The sequence below is a fragment of the Hoplias malabaricus genome, chromosome 4 (assembly GCF_029633855.1).
Source record: "Hoplias malabaricus isolate fHopMal1 chromosome 4, fHopMal1.hap1, whole genome shotgun sequence".
Classification (NCBI taxonomy): domain Eukaryota; kingdom Metazoa; phylum Chordata; class Actinopteri; order Characiformes; family Erythrinidae; genus Hoplias; species Hoplias malabaricus.
This window is the reverse complement of record NC_089803.1, coordinates 70,784,782-70,802,281: the sequence shown is the minus strand read 5'-3', so window position 1 is coordinate 70,802,281 and position 17,500 is coordinate 70,784,782. Positions and strand designations below refer to the sequence as shown.

At 47.3% G+C, this 17,500-nt stretch overlaps 1 protein-coding gene across 2 annotated transcripts in view; it reads left to right on the top strand.

Moving 5' to 3' along the window:
* The window catches only part of scube1 (signal peptide, CUB domain, EGF-like 1), a 91,403-nt gene that overhangs the window by 12,579 nt on the left and 61,324 nt on the right, over positions 1–17,500 (top strand). For both annotated transcript variants that reach the window (XM_066667679.1, XM_066667678.1), the window contains exon 4: positions 8,188–8,322. In XM_066667679.1, coding sequence (XP_066523776.1) covers positions 8,188–8,322 — 135 coding nt within the window. The remainder of the gene's footprint in view (positions 1–8,187; positions 8,323–17,500) is intronic.

Below are 17,500 nucleotides of genomic sequence, written 5' to 3'. Positions count from 1 at the left end.
GAAACCCTTCCCACACAAACTCACACACTGCTTATAACTCCAGAGAAGTCGTCTCTAGTCGACTCTCGTCTCTCCTCGTCTCTTTGCCAAGTGACCTCTGTGAGGACCCCTCCGTAAACATAAACAAACTCGCAGAGGTTCCGTCTCGCTCCCAGCGCCCTCTCCCTTAGCTGTCCTGACAGGAGGCGGCTGGCGGGAACCTTCTGGATTGTTTTCATCTCCTCAAACGCCACCTCTGGTGTCACCAGTGGCAGGATCACAGCAGTTCCCAGAGCCCAGGCGGCACAGAGGGTGTTTATGCTGGTGGTTAAACTTGGACGGAGGGAGGGGAAGTCGAAAGAAAATGAATAACACCCCAGCTCGTTTTTTTGAAATAGTTTAAAGATGAAGTTCCTCGACGCTGAGAGGCGGGGCAGGGTTCATGGGGTTGGGAGGGGGTGGGGGCTTGCTGTAGGGCTTCAGAAATCTGGGGCAGATTTGTGTTTTTGGGGTATGTCTGTTTTCTCATGTGGCAGGTCCTCGACATGTCCGTCTGCATCCGCGCTGTAAGTGAATGCAGATGTTGTGTTATTGGTCTGAAGGGGACTTGTCAAGCTGTGGTGAGGGTCCACACTGTGGTGTCTCGTGGAATCTGTGTGAGGATGTTTCTCTCCATGTGCCCAGCGTGAAAAAGGGGAGAGAGAGAGAGAGGGGGGGGGCAGGGGTTGTTGAGGGACAGTGCTCGAGCAGCTTGGCGGAGGAGGAAGAGTTGAGCTGCTCTGTCTCTCCTCTCTTCTCTACTCACTGAATCCAAAGCAAATACTGGAGCGGAGCTGGCGGCGTGATTGAGTTTCAGGATGCGGACGCTGACCTCATCATCTTTCATTAGAGCACGCTAATGATGATGGATGCTGAAGTAGGATGGAGCTGTACAGGCCTTCATCACGTCCCTGTTCCAGCTACCTTAACTCTGTCTGCTCTCTCTCTGTCTTTCTCTCTCTCTCTCTCTGTCTTTCTCTCTCTCTCTCTCTCTGTTTATCTGTCTTTCTCTCTCTCTCTCTCTCTCTCTTTCTGTCTCTGTGTGTGTCTCTCTCTTTCTGTCTCTCTCTCTGTGTGTGTCTCTCTCTTTCTGTCTCTCTCTCTGTGTCTCTCTCTCTCTCCTCTGTCTCTCTCTCTCTCTGTGTCTTTCTCTCTCTCACTTTGTTTCTGTCTTTCTCTCTCTCTCTCTCTCTCTGTTTATCTGTCTTTCTCTCTCTGTCTCTCTTTCTGTCTCTGTGTGTGTCTCTCTCTCTCTCCTCTGTCTCTCTCTCTCTGTGTCTCTCTCTCTCTCTCTCTCTCTCTCTCTCTGTGTCTTTCTGTGTGTGTCTCTCTCTCTCTCCTCTGTCTCTCTCTCTCTGTGTCTCTCTCTCTCTCTCTCTCTCTCTGTGTGTCTTTCTGTGTGTGTCTCTCTCTCTCTGTGTCTCTCTCTCTTTCTGTTTGATATTTCCCTGTTCCCCCCTCCCTCTAATCTTCTGTTTGTCTTTTTGCTACTTTTACTTTTGTATTTCACCACTTTCCCTCCCTGTGTTCTGTGTCTTTTCACTCACTGTTTTCTCATTCTCCATCTCTCTCTCTCTCTCTCTCTCTCTTTCTTTTTCTCTTTCTCTGTCTCTCTAAGTCTCTCTCTCTCTCTCTCTGTTTATCTGTCTTTCTCTCTCTGTCTCTCTTTCTGTCTCTGTGTGTGTGTCTCTCTCTCTCCTCTCTCTCTCTGTGTCTTTCTCTCTCTCTCTCACTTTGTTTATCTGTCTTCTCTCTCTCTCTCTCTCTCTCTCTCTCTCTCTCTCTCTCTCTCTCTCTCTCTCTCTCTGTGTGTGTCTTTCTGTGTGTGTGTCTCTCTCTCTCTGTGTCTCTCTCTCTCTCTCTCTCTCTCTCTGTGTCTTTCTGTCTTTCTGTTTGATATCTCCCTGTTCCCCCCTCCCTCTAATCTTCTGTTTGTCTTTTTGCTACTTTTACTTTTGTATTTCACCACTTTCCCTCCCTGTGTTCTGTGTCTTTTCACTCACTGTTTTCTCATTCTCCATCTCTCTCTCTCTCTCTTTCTCTTTCTCTCTCTCTCTCTCTCTCTCTCTCTCTCTCTCTCTCTCTCTCTGTAAGTTCTTGGTTATCTTGGCTGTGCCTCGGTCTGGAATGAGTCCAGGTTGTTTCCCCAGATGCGATGGGCTCACTCTCTGTTTGACAACTTTATTGTGGAATGTCTCAAATAGAAGTTTAAATGACTGCATTGAGAACTAAGACAAGGCCATAGAGGGCCATCACTGGCACCGAGAGGACTCTCCTGCTCCACACCCTCAGTCTCTCTCTCTCTCTCGCTCTCGCTCTCACTCTGTCTCACAGTGCTTTGCTATCTTGATTTCCCTCCTCTTTCTCTGTCTTGTTGTTCCTCATCCTTAATCCTGTTCTGTCTCAGTGGTTAAAACACATCTTGCTTTAGCTTAGCTTCATTCATTATCTGTAACCCTTATCCAGTTCAGGGCGGTGGTGGGTCCGGAGCCTACCCAGAATCACTGGGTGCAAGGCAGGAACACACCCTGGAGGGGGCGCCAGTCCTTCACAGGGCGACACACACTCACACATTCACACCTACAAACACTTTTGAGTCTCCAATCCACCTACCAATGTGTGTTTTTGGAGCGTGGGAGCAAACCGGAGCACCCGGAGGAAACCCACGCAGACACAGGGAGAACACACCACACTCCACACAGCCAGTCACCCGGAGGAAACCCACACAAACACAGGGAGAACACACCACACTCCTCACAGACAGTCACCCGGAGGAAACCCACGCAGACACAGGGAGAACACACCACACTCCTCACAGACAGTCACCCAGAGGAAACCCACGCAGACACAGGGAGAACACACCACACTCCACACAGCCAGTCACCCGGAGGAAACCCACACAGACACAGGGAGAACACACCACACTCCTCACAGACAGTCACTCGGAGCGGGACTCGAACCCACAACCTCCAGGACACTGGAGCTGTGACAGAGACATTACCTGCTGCTCCACTCTAGTCGCATTCAGCTTACTCTATAAGTTAAATTGTATAGTACAGCAGTATAGGTACCATGCAGTGGAAAAGCCCCATTAGAGAACGAGGCCAATGCTGTTTTGTTAAGACACCTGGCCACGAAGGGTTCAAACAACACAGAGATTTGAACCAGCGACCTCCAGAATATAGGGTCAAGGCTTAGACTCGGGGGAATGTTAGTGTGGATAAAATATTACAACCCTGCCCTCATGACTCTTCACTCGCTTCCTACCATGTCCTCCGTGTTTCATTGCTGACTGTACCCTCTGAGGCATCGTCACGGTGCAGAGACGAGGAAGTGAAACTGCTGAAACCCCTGTGTAGAGTGTACATCTCTGTAAAAGTTCCTCCTCCTCCTCACATCTACATCATTTCCCTCTCGCTCACTCGACAGCCTCCACCCTTCTTTCTCATCTCCACTTCATCTCTTTCTTTCACTTCCCCTCTCCCCCAGTTCCCTCTTCAAACACTCTACAATCAAGCTTTCCCTTCACCCTTCTCACCCTCACCTCACATCCATGAGGTCAGCCTTTCCACTGACAGAGCAGTTGAGACAGCAGTGTCAATGTGAACAGCAGACTGACGTCTGTGAGGCTCTGGCTCTGATTGTCACGTAACAGTTACGTCACAGGGACATTGCGCTGCCCTGTATTTATTTTTGCAAGAACTGCACCAATAGCTCTTTGGCTAGACACGTGTACACCAAACACTGTTGTCCATTCTTCTCAGCTTTACCAACTGTAGTCCACATGTTGCTCTGCATACCTTGTTTGGCCCCTTTCCCCCTGTTCCTCAGCGCTCAGGACCCCCACAGAGCAGGTGTGATGTGGTGGTGGATCATTCTCAGCTGCAGTGACACTGACGTGGCGGTGGTGTGTTAGTGTGTGTTGTGCTGGTGTAGAGTGGATCAGACACAGCAGTGCTGCTGGAGTTTTTAAACCCTGTGTCCACTCTCTGTCCACTCTGTGAGACACTCCTCCCTCGTTGGTCCACCTTGTAGATGTAGAGTCAGAGACAGTAGCTCATCTGTCGCTGCACAGTGTGTGTCGCTCGTCCTCTAGTCCTTCATCAGTGACACAGGACGCTGTCGGCTGGATGTTTTTGGTCGGTGGACTGTTCTCGGTCCAGACACTGAGGGGTTTTACACACACACACCAGAAGCCTCAGACTCACAAAGAGAGGAGAAACAGAGCCCAGTGCCTGTGTCTGTCGGAGCTCATGTAGGAAGTCATTTGACAGACTCCCAGATGCTGCACGTCAACAGGTTAAAGCTGTAATTGATTTAAGATCAAGGGTAATGGGGGGAGGCTGATTAATGGATAATCATGTGCAGTTCCTCCCCGTCTTTTTTCATTTCAATACTTATTTGTTTCCCTGTCCGCGCAGGCAGCTGGACTCAATGTGCTGGTCGTTTTATGAACGTCTGTGCTGCTGCTGTTTGTTTATCTTTCAACCTCTCGGTTTTTTCCCCTGCGCACTTTTTCATCAGAACGGAAGGAGTGAATAAGCACCAGGCTGGACGCAGAAAGGGCTTTGCAAATATTTTCATTCAAAGGAAACATATTAGGTGGAAAGAAAAGCAGGTTTCTGAGAGCATTAGCACACACACACACACACACACATACACACACACACTGTAAACAGAAACCACTCACACAGTTTTTTGTGATCTGAAGTTAGAAAAGACGGGATAAAACGAGCCGCTCTGATTCCGCTCCATTTCTGACGTCAAGTGCAGAGACTTTAGAATGGCCCCGCCCCCTCGTCTGAGTCTGTCCAATCACAGCGCTGGACCCGTGTTTATGTGAGAGCGCAAAGACGAGGTTAAACTCAGCAAAACAGACACAACGAGCGCGGAGAAATAAGAGCACTGAGTAAAAACGGAGAAGAAAGAGAACAGAGTGAAAACGGCTAAAAACCAGAGCTTCTGTTCCTCGCTCCTCACTGCTGTGCGCTCGGGGTCGGGGTGAACAGAGAGCGGCTCATTATCATTTAAAGGAACAGGTGCTGAAAGCGGGCGTTCTGAACAGGGGCTGTTTACACAGGGGGAGAACACTGCTGTGGGGCTCGTGGGGTTTGGACCAAAGCGGGTCACAGACGTTTCATTAAGAACCAGAACTGTGTTCCACTGTGGAGACGAGGGGGAGTATATTCCCTTTATGAAAGCCATCTTTTTCTTTTTCCTTTCTGTTATTCCTTTCGTTCCTAAACTGCTTGCCCCTGCTCTCCCCCAGCCTCGTGTGCACTCTCCCTGTTATGTCATGTCACCACCGATCTCTTCCAAATTAAAGTTTACACAAGCGCAATCCTAAAAACAAAAGGCCTCTAGTTTAAACTCGCCGGCTCAGATGCCAGCCCCCTGTTTAAGTTTTGGCAGTGCAGGCTTTAATTGAGAGATGACAGCTGAAATGTTGTTCTTTCCTCTGTTGTTGAAGGAGAGAGCGAGAGAATGCGGCCACACTGACAATATCTGTTTCCATTCACACACCAAACACGCCACAACACACTCTTTACGGGGAGAGTGGTGTTAGCCGAGGCCAGAGAGCTCAGACCCTCAAGTCCTCACTGTTTGGGGCAAGTTCTTCGACTCTGACAGCCCTGAGATTACTGGAGAACTTAAAGTCTGGTGTGAGTGACTGGGTGAGTGTGTGAAACTGTCCACAGGTGTGAGTGTGTGTAACTTGGTGAGTGTGAATCTGTCTACCTGTGTGTGTGACTGGGTGAGTGTGTGAGTGACTGGGTGAGTGTGTGAATCTGTCCACATTTGCGAGTGTGTGAGTGACTGGGTGAGTGTGTGACACTGTCCAGAGGTGCAAGTGTGTGAGTGACTGGGTGAGTGTGTGAGTGACTGGGTGAGTGTGTGAAACTGTCCACAGGTGTGAGTGAATGAGTGAATGAGTGAATGAGTGAACGAATGAATGAATGAATGAACGAGCCCATTTTCGAGGAGCAGTTTCAGATAAGTGATGTATGAAGAGCTCTGAAAGGGACAGGGATGCCTCTGTGGAGAGCAGCATAAAGATAGTCCTTTTCCACCTTCGTTTCAGCAGCGCTGCTTTTGATTGGACGGTAAAGGCCTTGCAGTCTTGGCCGCGTGTTCGAGTCGCCCCGCTGGGCTTAAAATAAGAGCCTTGTCGCCAGGTAAAACTCCACACAATAAACTACTGTGACCAAAGTAGGCAGAGACTCTGTGTGTGTGTGTGTGTGTGTGTGTGTGTGTGTGTTGCTCATTTTATGAATGTGTGTGTGTGCTGTAAATGTCCACGTGTGGATTTGAGAGAATGCCAGTAAGACGCAGGATGCCATGTCCAGACTGCAGCGATGGCGCTAGCTCTGTCTAGGGCTTTGTGACGTGACACAGGAATCCAGGGTGCATTAACCCATAAGCCACGCTGAAGACAAAGCCTGCTAGCCACCTCTAGCAGCGCCGCCTGGATAAGTCAGGGATGTGGATAGCTGTTCATGCTGTCAGGCCGATGTGCTGGAGGTGCTAACGGCCATAAAGCGCTTTACACACACAAATAAAAAGGAGCCCGACACTGCATAGAGCTCATAAACCTCACCACTCAGCACTCCCCAAACACACAGCGACAAACACAAACACATGCAGATACTTTCAGTACCCTTCTCCACAGTTCTGGGTCTTACTGAAATGTCCGTGACCTTCTTTGGTCAAAATCCCACAAGGATCAAACACCAGAGCAGTGTTCTCCCCTGTCTAAACAGCCTTCATCAGAACGCCCGCTTTAAATGATAATGAGCCGCTCGCTGTTCGCCCCGACCCCGAGCGCACAGAAGTGAGGAGCGAGGAGCAGAAGCTCTGGTTTTTAGCCGTTTTTTGCTTCTCAGTTTTTACTCAGTGCTCTTTCGCTGTGTTTAAACTTGTCTTTGCGAGGGTGCAGTGCTGTGATTGGACAGACTCAGACGAGGGGGCGGGGTCATTCTAAAGGCACTTTTGAATTCAGAAACAGAACAGGAGCAGAATGAGAAGGGCTCATTTTATCCCATGTTTTCTGACACAGAAAACTGACTGGGTGGTCTTGTTTCACAGTGTGAGGGTTGGTGGGCTCTAGATCTCAGAGTGTTGAGGGTAGAAATCAAGTTACCTAGAAGTGCCACAAGAGAAGGCATGGCCATTGTTGCCATCTATTCCTCCTCACAGCTGTTGATGAGTTGCTGCCCTCATCACATCCAGGATGTGGAAGGTTTTAGACTAAACAACACATGAGAAACCTGCGAAGTCACAAATGCACTTATCGTACCAGTGCGTCAGAGAGTGCTGAGTCACTGTCCGTCATTGGCTTTTGACCACTAATGACTTTCATCAGAATAACACAATGGGTAATGGGGCTTTCCATCTGTAAAATCTCCAGCTGCAGCAGAGATCACGTTCGTTTTTATCCGACTCACGACGGCAGCTGTCGTGAAACGGTCAGTTCCACATTTTGATCCATGTTTTTGGTCTGCACTTTTGTTCTTGTGTGCACTTGTTACCGCCATTAGCCCTGTGTGGTTTCCCTGTGTGCGTGTGCGTGTGCGTGTGTGAGTGAGAGAGCGTGAAACTGTCCAGAGGTGTGATTGTCTAAGTGACTGGGTGAGTGTGTGATGCTCTGGGATGGATTGCAATGGACTGTCCAGGGTGTGTTCTTGCTCTGAACCCACAGTGAACGGGATGAAGCAGTTACAGAATGAATGAATGAATGAAAAGGCTATGAGAATCACGAATCTGTCTTCAGGCTGTCGCCGTGTACGGGACTGGGACCGAGTCTCTGTCTGTCTCTCGGTCACCGTGCTTATTTTCTTGACCGTCTGGAGGATGCTTATGTGGACGCTGGAACATTCCTGTTCTGCATCTGAACCGACTGCTTTCTCCAGCCACTTCAAAAAGACAGGAGGAAAAAGAGGGGGGGAACATGAGGGACAAATAAACAAAACAGTCCCTTTCACAAATACCTGCGTAAGGCTCGCTCTGATTACAGGGCAGAATGGAACACAGCGACCCTGAGTGACCCCTTTGTGTGTGTGTCTCTGTGTGTGTGTGTGTGTGTGTGTGTTGGAAGAGAGGGTTGTTTTAACCGAATGGTGCACTGTAATAATGATTTACCTCTGCCTCTGGTTCCATGTTTGATGACAGATGTGGACGAGTGTCAGGACAACAACGGCGGCTGTCAGCAGATCTGTGTGAACACCATGGGCAGCTACGAGTGCCAGTGCAAGGAGGGCTTCTTCCTGAGCGACAACCAGCACACCTGCATTCACCGCTCTGAAGGTGGGTCTAACTCCTTGTGGCTGAGCTTTGGGTGCTACATTATGCTCAAGACTAGTCGCTCATATTTATGTTTTAATAAAAAGGGAAGAGAGTACTGTTTGAATAAAAAAGAGGTCACAGGTGACACACAGGTATCTGTTGTGAGTGAGTGAGTGGGTGGGTGAGTGAGGGAGTGAGGGAGTGAGGGAGGGAGGGAGGAGCTAAATGCTCAGTCAAACTGAGTTGTGTTCGTTTACATTTGCCTTTAGGCAGTTTTTAGGCTGTTGTCAGTCCTCTGTGGTGGGCAGCAGTTTGAACGATGGCTACTGTACATTCAAGACCTCGACCAGTAGCTGCACTGAGAAGGCAGGACTTAAACCGATGTTTTAAAGCTGTATTTATCTGCACACAGACTGTAGAAGAAAACCCTGATATGAAATCAGTGCAAAGTACTGGATGTTTTACACAGTTCAGAAATTCAGCACTCGTTTTTTTAACATCTAGAAAAGATGACGTGTCCAGGATTAGTGTACTTATGGTCACCCTAGGTAATGTTGACCCGCAAACTGAACCAATAACAGAAACAGGGGTACATTTAATTGACTCGAGAAACTAACTTTTCCACTTACGAACCGGGTCACGGAACAAGATCAAGTTCGTAGGTAGAGGTTCCACTGTAATAGCAAGCTATTTTAACATAGTAGCTGAGTGTCGTCTTATTTATCTGCTCTCCTGGAGGTTAAGAAATGCATAATCCAACATCTGTCTGAATTATCAATGCATTCTAAACATCTGTGCTGTTCTGATAGAACTGTAACACTTCATTTCCTAAAAACGACATTTTAATAAAATGCATAAACGGCATAAAACAGTAAAAAAAAAAAAAAAAAAAGCCTATTTTTTTGCGATGATCACTTTCCTCCCGCTGTGATTTGGTCTGTTCTCTTCTTTGTGGGTCGTAGGTCGTAGTTTAGCGGCGCTGGAGCCGGTCCGATCTGCTCCAGTTTTGGATTGGTTTCTAAAAATTAACCAGCGTCACCGGAATGGACTGTTTGTACAGTGTGTGTGAAACACGTCGGGGAAGTGCCCCCTGACACAGAGGATGAAAACATCTTTCTGAGTTAAGTGTGGAAAAAGCGCATGCTTTAGCCTCCGTGACTGCCTGTTCATGAACAGCAAGGGCTACCAAGTCATTACATGGAACATTTGTGTCTGCAGCAGCCCGGGTGTGGTGTGTACAGAGTGTGTGTGTGTGTGTGTGTGTGTGTGTGTGTGTGTTTGCAGTTAAACAGACCTAGTGACACTGGGGGTGGGTTATTTTAATTAGATTCGACATGTGATTGAAGTAGCTGGTATATAAACAATATGAGGTGCTTGTAAATGATGCTATACGAGTTTAGAAAGGCTCTAATGAGATAACTGGGCAGGGACCAAGGTCTGTGTGGGTTTAGAGTTGAGTGTGTTTCTTCAGTAGTTGCCACATGTTCACAGAGTGTGTGTGTGTGTTCAGTGAGCGGGGGGGGGCAATACCACTAGGTTTGTGACACGTGTGTGTGTGTGTGTGGTTCACGCATCTGTGTGTTGTAGCATTTTCTGCGTCTCAGAGGTAGAGGATGAAACGCATTTACACATAGACTGTTGCATTCCTCAGCACTAGGTGAATAAAACACACACACACACACACACACGAGAGTGCACTGTGCTGTGATCATTTCTGTGATGTCACTCACGGACATGTGTGGAATGTGGAGAGCAGATGGCCCCCCTTCGTTTTTATTTCACTCACAGACACCTATAACTCCCTCGTGCTCTCCCCTGTTCCTCTGCTCCAGAATGGACAGTTCTCCAGACACTAAATAAACACAATCTGGACCAAACTGAACATACTTGCATCTGGAAGCTGATGGAGAGATGGAGGAAGGAAGGGTCAAGCAGAATTCAGATGCCAGTAATGGGGCTTTCACACGTTTCAATGCCTTGTTCAGTCAACCTTTCTCTCTGGCGCCGTTTGTTTGGACAGGTGGAGCGTACTACTGACTTCTGCTCTTGGGTGCAACCCAAGCTAGCGTGCCATGGTCCACCAGGAACGTGGGTCTCCTCCTAGCGAACCCTGGTTCAGTTCACTGCTTGTGAGAACACATTTTTAATGATGGACTGCCGGTGAAATTCAGCAGGCTTTTCCATTTCCATCATCTCCTGGCAAAATTTACCTGTTTGAAGTGTATCTCTAGTTGTGAGCTGCTGATTATAGCGGCTGATGAGCAGTAAACTATACGTGATGAAGTACGTTTGATTTTGGTCTGCTCTCATCTTTGTGTGTCGTAGTTGCTTGTTTTTTGATTTGTTTCTAAAAAGGAAATAGTGTCATTGGAGGGACACGGTGGCACAGCAGGTAGGTGTCGCAGTCACACAGCTCCAGGGGCCTGGAGGCTGTGGGTTCGATTCCCGCTCTGGGTGACTGTCTGTGAGGAGTATGGTGTGTTCTCCCTGTGTCTGTGTGGGTTTCCTCCGGGTGACTGTCTGTGAGGAGTGTGGTGTGTTCTCTCTGTGTCTGTGTGGGTTTCCTCCGGGTGACTGTCTGTGAGGAGTGTGGTGTGTTCTCCCTGTGTCTGAGTGGGTTTCCTCTGGGTGACTGTCTGTGAGGAGTGTGGTGTGTTCTCTCTGTGTCTGCGTGGGTTTCCTATGGGTGACTGTCTGTGAGGAGTATGGTGTGTTCTCCCTGTGTCTGTGTGGGTTTCCTCCGGGTGACTGTCTGTGAGGAGTGTGGTGTGTTCTCTCTGTGTCTGTGTGGGTTTCCTCCGGGTGACTGTCTGTGAGGAGTGTGGTGTGTTCTCCCTGTGTCTGAGTGGGTTTCCTCTGGGTGACTGTCTGTGAGGAGTGTGGTGTGTTCTCTCTGTGTCTGCGTGGGTTTCCTATGGGTGACTGTCTGTGAGGAGTGTGGTGTGTTCTCCCTGTGTCTGTGTGGGTTTCCTCCGGGTGACTGTCTGTGAGGAGTGTGGTGTGTTCTCCCTGTGTCTGTGTGGGTTTCCTCCGGGTGATTGTCTGTGAGGAGTGTGGTGTGTTCTCCCTGTGTCTGTGTGGGTTTCCTCCGGGTGTTCCGGTTTCCTCCCACAGTCCAAAAACACATGTTGGACTCAAAAGTGTCCGTAGGTGTGAGTGAATGTGAGTGTGTGTGTATTGCCCTGTGAAGGACTGGCGCCCCCTCCAGGGTGTATTCCCGCCTTGCGCCTAATGATTCCAGGTAGGCTCTGGACCCACCGCGACCCTGAATTGGATCAGGGTTACAGATAATGAATGAATAAATAAGGCTGGCTTTGTGCTTTTTACACATGCAGCACAAGTAGGATCTTGCATCCGGGGTGTGTCCGCGACACATTGGATTAATAAGTCTGTATGATTCAAGCGTGCAAGTTTATTGAAAAAGATGCTTTAGCCTCCGCAAATGCCTTTTCATTAACAGTGAGGGTAACAAAGTCATTGAGAGGGGGGTGTACAGTGTGTAATGTGGATTTGGTGAAAGAATCACCCTATACCAGTTTAGGAAGACTCTAATGAGAAAAGACAAGGTGAACATTCACGTTAAGCGAAGTTAATCTGCCAGTGTGAACTCTTTGTGAGCTGCTGCTGAAAAAAAGACAGATGAGCCGTGGAATGCTGCTCAGTAAAAACTCGTGTTTATTAACCATCACTACATTACTCTGCAACAAAGAGACATTGTGGGTCTTTGCAGATGGCGGATGGCCTCGGTGTGAAATCAAGGGACTATGTAGAATGTGATGAAAGATGGAGAAGTGTACGGAAATAGAATCGTCCTCTATTTACCTTTTGGGAATCCCGTAATTCTGTGTTCATCTCTCGGGCCGTGTGCAAAATGTTTTAAGTAAAACTCAGCTTCTCTCTCTCTCTCTCTCTCTCTCTCTCTCTCTGTGTGTTTGTTTGTTTGTTTGTTTGTATAATGTGTTTGTGTGTAAACACATTGGGTGCCATAGGAGAGGTGTATTTGTGAAGTGTTCAGTGATGACCTTGTACTATACAACATCCCTCAGCCCTCCATTTCTCTTTCTCTTTCTCTCCCTTTCTCTCTCTCTCTCTCTCTCTCACTGTCTCTCTCTCTCACACACACACTATTTCCATCTATTTAATCAGAAAATTGTAGCAGCATCAGAAGCTTCACATGTCAGTGGGCTCTTTTTCTCTTCGTTCATGATATTCCTCAGTTTGAAGAATGCAAACACACACACATGCTCGTGAACACACACACACACACACATGCACACACACAAACATACATGCACAAATACACACATGTACACACTAATTACAGACAGGCCTTCTTTCACACTGTAAAACTCATCACCCCAAATGAACCTCTCACCTTCACTCATCACTCCCACTCATCGAGAGTCTGTGTGTGTGTGTGTGTGTGTGTGTGTGTGTGTCCTAATGTATGTGTAATGATGTATGTGTGTTGGATGTTTACAGTTCATCTCTCAGCACTAAGGGCTATTGGGTGAATGGAGGTGTGTGTGTGTGTGTGTGTGTGTGGCGCCGTATGTCTGCTGTGGAGAAGTGGGGCTCTGTTAAAAGTCCATGTTCTTTACACTTTGGCTTCTATCACAGTGGAGGGCTTCTTGCCGAACCCCTCCCCCACTCAGGTACTGTTTTACTGTAATGCCATTATACTCGACCGGGAGAGGCCATGGGTAAAAATACATTTTAATTTGAGGGAATGATTTGCAATTTGTGCTCAACTTTTCTTCAGTTTTTTTGGCAATGATGCACACATTTTTTCTCCATCGCATCCACAGAAAACTCTACAGAGCCCCGCAGGTAAAGATCATTGATCCCGAGAACCCTCTTCAACGGCTGTTTGCTGTTTATGATGACCTGCTGCGTAAGGGATGCTACACAGTGATGTGGTGTGTTCTCCCTGTGTCTGCGTGGGTTTCCTCCGGGTGATTGTCTGTGAGGAGTGTGGTGTGTTCTCTCTGTGTCTGCGTGGGTTTCCTCCGGGTGATTGTCTGTGAGGAGTGTGGTGTGTTCTCTCTGTGTCTGCGTGGGTTTCCTACGGGTGATTGTCTGTGAGGAGTGTGGTGTGTTCTCTCTGTGTCTGCGTGGGTTTCCTACGGGTGACTGTCTGTGAGGAGTGTGGTGTGTTCTCTCTGTGTCTGCATGGGTTTCCTCCGGGTGCTCTGGTTTCCTCTCACGCTCCAAAAACACACGTTGGTAGGTGGATTGGTGACTCAAAAGTGTCCATAGGTGTGAGTGTGTGAGTGAATGTGTGAGTGTGTGTCACCCTGTGAAGGACTGGCGCCCTCTCCAGGGTGTGATCAAGTCTTGTGCCCAATGATTCCGGGTAGGCTCCGGAACCCACCGCCGCCCTGAACTGTACAAGGGTTACAGACAGTAATCACACTGGGGTAGAGAAGTGTGAAATAGCTAAAAAAGAACACTGTTCAATGCAAGATTGCAAAGAATTTAGGTCTTTTATCATGTACCAAACTAAATATTGTGAAATGGTTCAGGAAAATCTGGAAGTCTGGATACCAATATTGATTGAATCCTCGGATGGCACTGCATGAGAAACTGTCCATCTACAGTGATGAATACAGCCACATGGGCTTGGGAGGACTGTTACTCAGCAGAGTTCACCACTGCATCAAAAAATGAAATCTGAAACTCTGTTAAACACGGAGAAAGCTCTACCTGGAACAACTATTGAGTTGTCTGGGCTTCAAAGCTCATCTCAGGTGGTCTGTAAGACAGTAGAAAAGCATGCTGTGTTCAGAGGGCTTTATGATTAGCTTGTTCTCATGGAAAATGAGGTGTTTTCTGTGCTTATGCCCCCCATAAACAAACAAATCAATAAATAAATCAGTGCTTTGCTTCAACATTGCGTTCTCTGCTTTAGGCCACAGCTGCTCTGTATATAATACAAACATGGCAGTAAATAAATACATAAGCGCTTTGATTTAACACAGCGTTCCTGGCTGAAACTGAAGCCTGACCATTTGAAGGACTCTTGAGTATGGCATCAGATGTCCTCATATAAAAAATAATAATGTTCTTGTAAATTCTCCTCACAGCAGAAGTCCTGGAAACTTGTTGGTGAGTTGTAAATTGGGAATCTGGGCTTTGTCGCCATGCCGACAGCCAGTCTGAAACATGCATGGCCGGGAAGTACAGGGTGCACAAGCAACAACACTATGCTGGAGGCAGAGAAACTGAAGGAGCCTGAACCGTCAGATCAGCTGCGTGTGGTTGTGAGGGTCCAGGGTTAATCTTCTGCCACTGAAATCCTTCTAGCTTTCAGTTCGTTAGTTTCTCCCCCACTCTGTAGCTCCCTTACACTCCTTTCTTTCCTCTTTCCCTCTTTCCCTCTCTCTCTGATGGGGAAATTTATTAACGCGTGGGCTCACCCTGGCGCCGCTGCCACTCTTGTACAGATGCCGGTGGAGCAGTGTCAGGCTGATGATTAATGAGCGCAAGAGTGAAAATATAGAACTTGCATGACTGGCTGGACACACACCTTTTAAGCTCCACACCTTCCATTAGGGAGTTCCATGGGTTCACACTTCTCACGGAGATCACTGACCACGTCGTCTGATGTAGGGTGTATCGTGTACTCTGACTGTAGTTGTGTTTTCGATACACATGCATGATATTTTCGATACTGGTATCAGGTATTTGACCGATAACATGTTCATTTGCTTGTAATCGCAAACAAGGCTCCGATGCCAACATCCGATACCTTGTGCCCAGTGCACATCGCTAATGAGCAGACGACTCAAAATATCTGTGATCTGGAATTATTTCACAATCAGTGATGGCGACCCAAGCATAGCGGACTGTGGGGAACCCGAGAGCAGTGAGAATGCCACGCTGTTTTGACTGTCCTCGAACAAGATGGGGTTTTTTCTTCACTCAAAGTGTATTTTCCTCCCGGGAAATGTTTTCCCGTTTGCGAGAGCGCGTGGGTCAAACAAAATTCTTTTCTCCGTTGGACCCAACACCATAGATCAGGCTTCTGTTGCTATTAAATGAACAGTGGATATAATGGAATAACGGAAACATTTTACTAATTTATACGTAGATAGGCCCTGTGAAGGACTGGCGCCCCCTCCAGGGTGTATTCCTGCCTTGCGCTCAATGATTCCAGGTAGGCTCTGGACCCACCGCGACCCTGAATTGGATAAGCGTTTACAGACAATGAATGAATATGTATTTTACTTTCAGTACTTTACTGATCCCAGAAGGAAATTCTAATTATTGGTGGTGTAAAAGATGGACAGTCCAAAAAACATGGAGGGTAGGTGAATTGGCTTCTCTAATAACTGTCCTGGTGTGTGAGTGAATGAGTGTGTATGTGAATGAATGTCTGTATGAGTGAGTAAATGTGTGTGAGCCCAGATATGGATTGGCGCTGTATAAATGTAACGATAGTTAGCTAGCTAGCTCGTTCCAAAAATGAACAACAAAATTTTTACTTAAACAAAAATGTTTTAATTAGTAACTACATTATAACACCGTGCTCTTGATTCTAAGCAAGTATCGGTATCGGCCAGTACAAACATACGCATACTTAGTTGGAGAAAATGGTATTCATCCCCAATATTTTCACATTCATTTTCCACTCATTATTTCTAGTATTAAATCTCTACATTCCTTTCTGAGACACGCACAGCTCGAGTCACGCTGCTTTGTGTTTGAGATTATTTGAGCGAGGCTGTTTTCTGCCAGGGCTTTGGGGATGTTTCCGGTGTTTGTTATTGGGCTCAGTTCTGTGCTTATATGACCAGATTTGGGCAGTCATCATGCTGTCTCTCCGTCTCTCCTCCCTTGCTATCTCGCTGTCTTGTTCTCTGACCCGCGTAGGAGGACAGGAGGGGAAGGATGGAGGGCTGAAGGGAGGGAAAAACAAACAACAGGACAAACATAGTTGAGTGCGGCGATAGGATCCCAGTGGATTTATTTGTAGTATGTGGGGAAGCAGAGTAAAGCCACCCTTTACACACACTCACACACACACACACACTCACACACACACACACACACAGTGTACTGTAACAAACCTGAAATAGCACAAATGTGCCTCGTCATGCTGTGAGGTAGTGGAGTGTGTGAGTGTGGTGTGTGTGAGTGTCTGTCCGTGGTGGATGGGGCGGGGGAGTTTTTTTTACTGACACTGAGGACAACTAAAGACTGTCTGTCCCCATCAGATGGACGTCCACACTTTGTCTTCAAACATCCTGGTATTACTCTGGGATCCTGACCCTCAGGGCAGAGTTCATGGGTGGGAGCTTTTGGAGGCTGGGCTCTCTCTCTCTCTCTCTCTCTCTCTCTCTCTCTCTGTGTGTGCATGCGTTTATGTAAGTACACTAGGTTTTACTCACATTGTGGGGACTATAATCTGTTTAAACACTCCCAATATTCAATATTCAATATTCCTCTTGTGGGGCCCACAATGAAATGGTTATATTGTAAGATGAAGTTGGATTAGAGTTATGTTTTTTTAAGATTAGAGTTGGTGTTAAGGTTAACCTTTTGGGCTAGGGTTGGGGGTTAGTTTTGGGGTTAGGTTTAGGGTCAGGATTAGGGCTAGGTTAGTAGTAATTAAGAATAATGTTAGGGTAAGTCTTCACAAAATATAAATGCATAAATAAAATAAACATATCAATGCAGGTCAATGTACTGTCCCTATAATGCTTTAAATGACATTTGAGTGTGTGTGTGTGTGCCAAGAGGACAAAAAAGGAGTGTGCAAGCTTCTCTAAGCCAATCAGACCAGCCGTGACTTGCAGTTCATGAGAAGGTTTAGTGTACAGTTGTCTGTGTTATCACCCACAGCCCCTTTATTCTACACTGACCGCTGAGCTCTTGCTAAGTAACGTTTCCTGGGCCCAGTGACGTACAGGAAAAACTATTCCAGTCTTTATGGAGCTTATGGTCAGAAAGGGTAGGTGGTAGGACTTGGACTAAACTTAACCATGGACAGCGGAGGTGTTGAAAGCAAACGGACACTGGAACTTTTACCTCTATCTTCTTCCGTTTATAAATAAAGTGTTTAAATATTAGCTCTTCGGGTCAAAAACTGCGGCTCTGGCCTCCACTCCGCTTCTGCCTGTCCTTCGCAACGGATAAACACTACTGCCCTTTTTATTTTTTCCAAGCTAAAATATTTTTAGCTGAGTATGTGTGT